Source organism: Hyperoodon ampullatus, assembly GCF_949752795.1.
Source record: "Hyperoodon ampullatus genome assembly, chromosome: 14".
Classification (NCBI taxonomy): Eukaryota; Metazoa; Chordata; class Mammalia; order Artiodactyla; family Ziphiidae; genus Hyperoodon; species Hyperoodon ampullatus.
The window spans coordinates 17,906,179-17,909,646 of NC_136927.1; the positions used below are offsets into that span (position 1 = coordinate 17,906,179).

A 3,468-nucleotide genomic window follows, 5' to 3' on the forward strand; every position below is an offset into this window, starting at 1 on the left:
CCAAAATATTGACCTAGGAGGCTTACAGAAGTTGGGCTCTTGCCATTTGAACCGGATCTTGTTTAGGGAACGGCCAGCGATGGCAAGGAGAGATTTCCGCGGCTCAGCCTGCGCCCCCTCCCCCTTTTCCAAAGGCGCCACAAATTGCCAATTTTCCGGCTTGCTGGGGGCAGGCGCGCAGGGGCGGGGAGGTAGGAACCGGTGAATGTTAAGGAGGATTCTCTTTTTCTCTCCTCCTCCGGGTTTCTGTTTTGTTTTCTTTCCTCCTCCCCCGCTTTTTTTTTTTTAAAGATGCAATTTGTTAAAACTGCCCTTTCAAGTGTGTGGACTCGCGAGCGACGCGGTGGTCCTTTGTATGTAAATACTGGGTAAAAAAGGCTCGCCCCGTCTTTGCAATTAATTGACACGTTACACCTCTCATCTTGCTCTAGAGGGCCGTTGGCTGGGAGCGCGGAGCTCCCCAAAACCCACAATTTCACATCTGCAAATACAGTCTTCATCCACTTGACTTCCAAGACCCGCCCACACGTGTCCAACCTTTGCGTTTTAATGTCTCCCTCCCCCCTTTTTTCCACCCTTCTCTCGCTCCCCTCCCTCCCTCCCTCCCTCTCCCTCTCTCTTTCCCTCCCCCCTTTCCCTCCCCCCCCCCTCTATCGTTTCCTCCCTCTCTTTCTCCCCCTCTTCCCCCCCTCTCCCCCCCACCCTCTCCCCAGGTTCGTGAGTGGAGCCCAGCCTTATATGGACTGATCGCTCGGGCAATGGCCCATTTTTTCCTCGCCACCAGCCGCCACCGCGCGCTGAGCGGCCGCCGGAGCCGGAGCTGACGCCGCCTTGGCACCCCTCCTGGAGTTACAAACTCGGGCCCGGCCCGCAGCGCTGGCGCGCAGGCCGCCCAGCTCCCCGCGTCCATTTCCGCGTGCTTGCAGAGAAGACACAGGCAACGCCTTGGGCTTTTTCTTTCTTTCTTTCTTTTTCTCCCCTTTCCCAGAGTTTCTTTCTTTTTCTTAAACATAATCATCTCAATAATTAAAGCCCATCCCCCTCCCCTCCCCCAACCCCTCTCCCCATACCCCCTCCCCCGCCCCTACTGAGAGCGCAACGAATTGACCAAGTGAAGCTACAACTCTGCGGCATAAATTGCTGGGTCCCGGCCATGTCGCTGACCAACACAAAGACGGGGTTTTCGGTCAAGGACATCTTGGACCTGCCGGACACCAACGATGAGGAGGGCTCGGTGGCCGAAGGGCCGGAGGAGGAGAGCGAGGGGCCGGAGCCCGCCAAGAGGGCCGGGCCGCTGGGGCAGGGCGCCCTGGACACGGTGCAGAGCCTGCCCCTAAAGAACCCCTTCTACGACAGCAGCGACAACCCGTACACGCGCTGGCTGGCCAGCACCGAGGGCCTCCAGTACTCCCGTAAGTAGCGAAACTTGGCCGCCGCGGCTGTGACCGCCTCTGTTACTGTGGCCGCGGCCCGGGCTGCGCGCCGGGGGGAGAAAAGGGATGGAGCCTTGTAAGCCGGATCCCTCACCCTGCGCCCCGAGAAAGACGCCTAACGCTTGTTTGGGATGCCTTACCTCTTCCCTCTTCGTCAGCCCCCCCCCCCCTTGTCCGGGAAGGAGACTTGGTCTCAGATATTTTTTCCAAAGAGAGAAATTAGGAGGAAGAAGGGGAGGGGAATACCTCCCAAGGGCTGGTTACAGACGCCAACCAGAACTGACGGCTCCGGCCGGAGCCCCCTCCCCCATTCCGACAGCCGGGAAGGACTGGCCTGGAGCACTGGAGCGAGCCAGGCCGCCTCGGGGTACGGGGAGAGGGTGGCCCGGGTATAAATAGCTCACCCTGCCCCCTGCACTTCATAGAGGACGCTTTGTGCGGTGCGGAGGGTGTCCAGAAGGTCGGAAAGCAGAAACGAAAGCCCCCCAAACCTGCCTTAAATGGCCGAGCCGATCAATGCCAGGATTGTGGGTTTTTTCTTTTAAAAATCTGCCCACGTCTCTCCGGAGAGGAAACTGCTTAAGGGGGCCGGAGCCCTTAACCCGCGATGATCTCCTCCGCGCGCCACAACCCCCCCCCCCCAAAAAAAATACGCACCCACACTGGGCAAACCCCTAGAAACTAGAGCACCGAGCCCCTACTCCTGCCGCTTCTTCTCTTTCCCCGGGGCGGACACCGACGATTTCGTCCGGCGTGGAGCAGGGCGGGGGTCAAGGTGAAGGCTGCGGGGCGCACAGGCCCGAGGGCGCACGGAGGATCCGGGGCGCGCGGGGTCGGGCCCGGCCGCGCGCGGCCTCCAGGCTCCTGATGGGCTTCTCTTTCCCCCAGTGCATGGGCTGGCAGCCGGCGCGGCGCCCCAGGACTCGAGTTCCAAGTCCCCGGAGCCCTCGGCCGACGAGTCACCGGACAATGACAAGGAGACCCCCGGCGGCGGAGGGGAGGCCGGCAAGAAGCGGAAGCGGCGGGTGCTCTTCTCCAAGGCGCAGACCTACGAGCTGGAGCGGCGCTTCCGGCAGCAGCGGTACCTGTCGGCGCCAGAGCGCGAACACCTGGCCAGCCTCATCCGCCTCACGCCCACGCAGGTCAAGATCTGGTTCCAGAACCACCGCTACAAGATGAAGCGCGCCCGGGCAGAGAAAGGTATGGAGGTGACGCCCCTGCCCTCGCCGCGCCGGGTGGCCGTGCCCGTTTTGGTCAGGGACGGCAAACCGTGCCACGCGCTCAAAGCCCAGGACCTGGCAGCTGCCACCTTCCAGGCGGGCATCCCCTTTTCGGCCTACAGCGCGCAGTCTCTGCAGCACATGCAGTACAACGCCCAGTACAGCTCGGCCGGCACCCCCCAGTACCCGACAGCACACCCCCTGGTCCAGGCCCAGCAGTGGACTTGGTGAGCGTCGCCCCTCCGAGACTCTCGGCCCAGGCCCAGGCCCCACCCCAGCGGCGGAGGCGAGGAGGACTCGGCCCTTACAGTGGTTATTATATTATTATAATTATTATTCTGGAGTCGAGTTGACTCTCGGCTCCGTTGGGGAGGCGCCAGGAGGTTGCTGCACCTCCTTGGAGAGGCAGATTCCACCCCCCAGCTCCGCCCCATCCCTCTCTCCGTTTGAACCTTTGGAGACGGCTGAACCGTAAGCCGTGTTTACAGAATGTTTGCGCAGCTTCGCTTCTCTGCCTCTGCCCGGGGACCGAATGGTCCCAGCGTTAACGTCCTCACCTGAGAAGGAGAAAAAGACCGCCCCCGCCCCGCTTTTGTGAATTTTGTAAAATATGTTTGTGTGAGTAGCGATATTGTCAGCCGTCTTCTTCTGAAGCAAGTGGAGAACACTTTAAAAATATAGAGGATTTTTTTTCTCCATTTTTTTTAAATAAGAAAATGCTAAATATTTATGGCCATGTAAACGTTCTGACAACTGGTGGCAGATTTCGCTTTTCGTTGTAAATATCGGTGGTGATTGTTGCCAAAATGACCTTC

At 59.8% G+C, this 3,468-nt stretch overlaps 1 protein-coding gene across 1 annotated transcript; it reads left to right on the forward strand.

Moving 5' to 3' along the window:
- Positions 1-1,153: 1,153 nt before the first annotated feature.
- Positions 1,154-2,884, forward strand: NKX2-2 (NK2 homeobox 2; the record flags this gene model as incomplete). Its single annotated transcript, XM_079718742.1, has 2 exons — positions 1,154-1,412; positions 2,322-2,884. The coding sequence occupies 2 exons, from the start codon at positions 1,154-1,156 to the stop codon at positions 2,882-2,884; spliced, it is 822 nt and encodes a 273-aa protein (XP_079574868.1).
- Between the last annotated feature and the right edge of the window lie 584 nt (positions 2,885-3,468).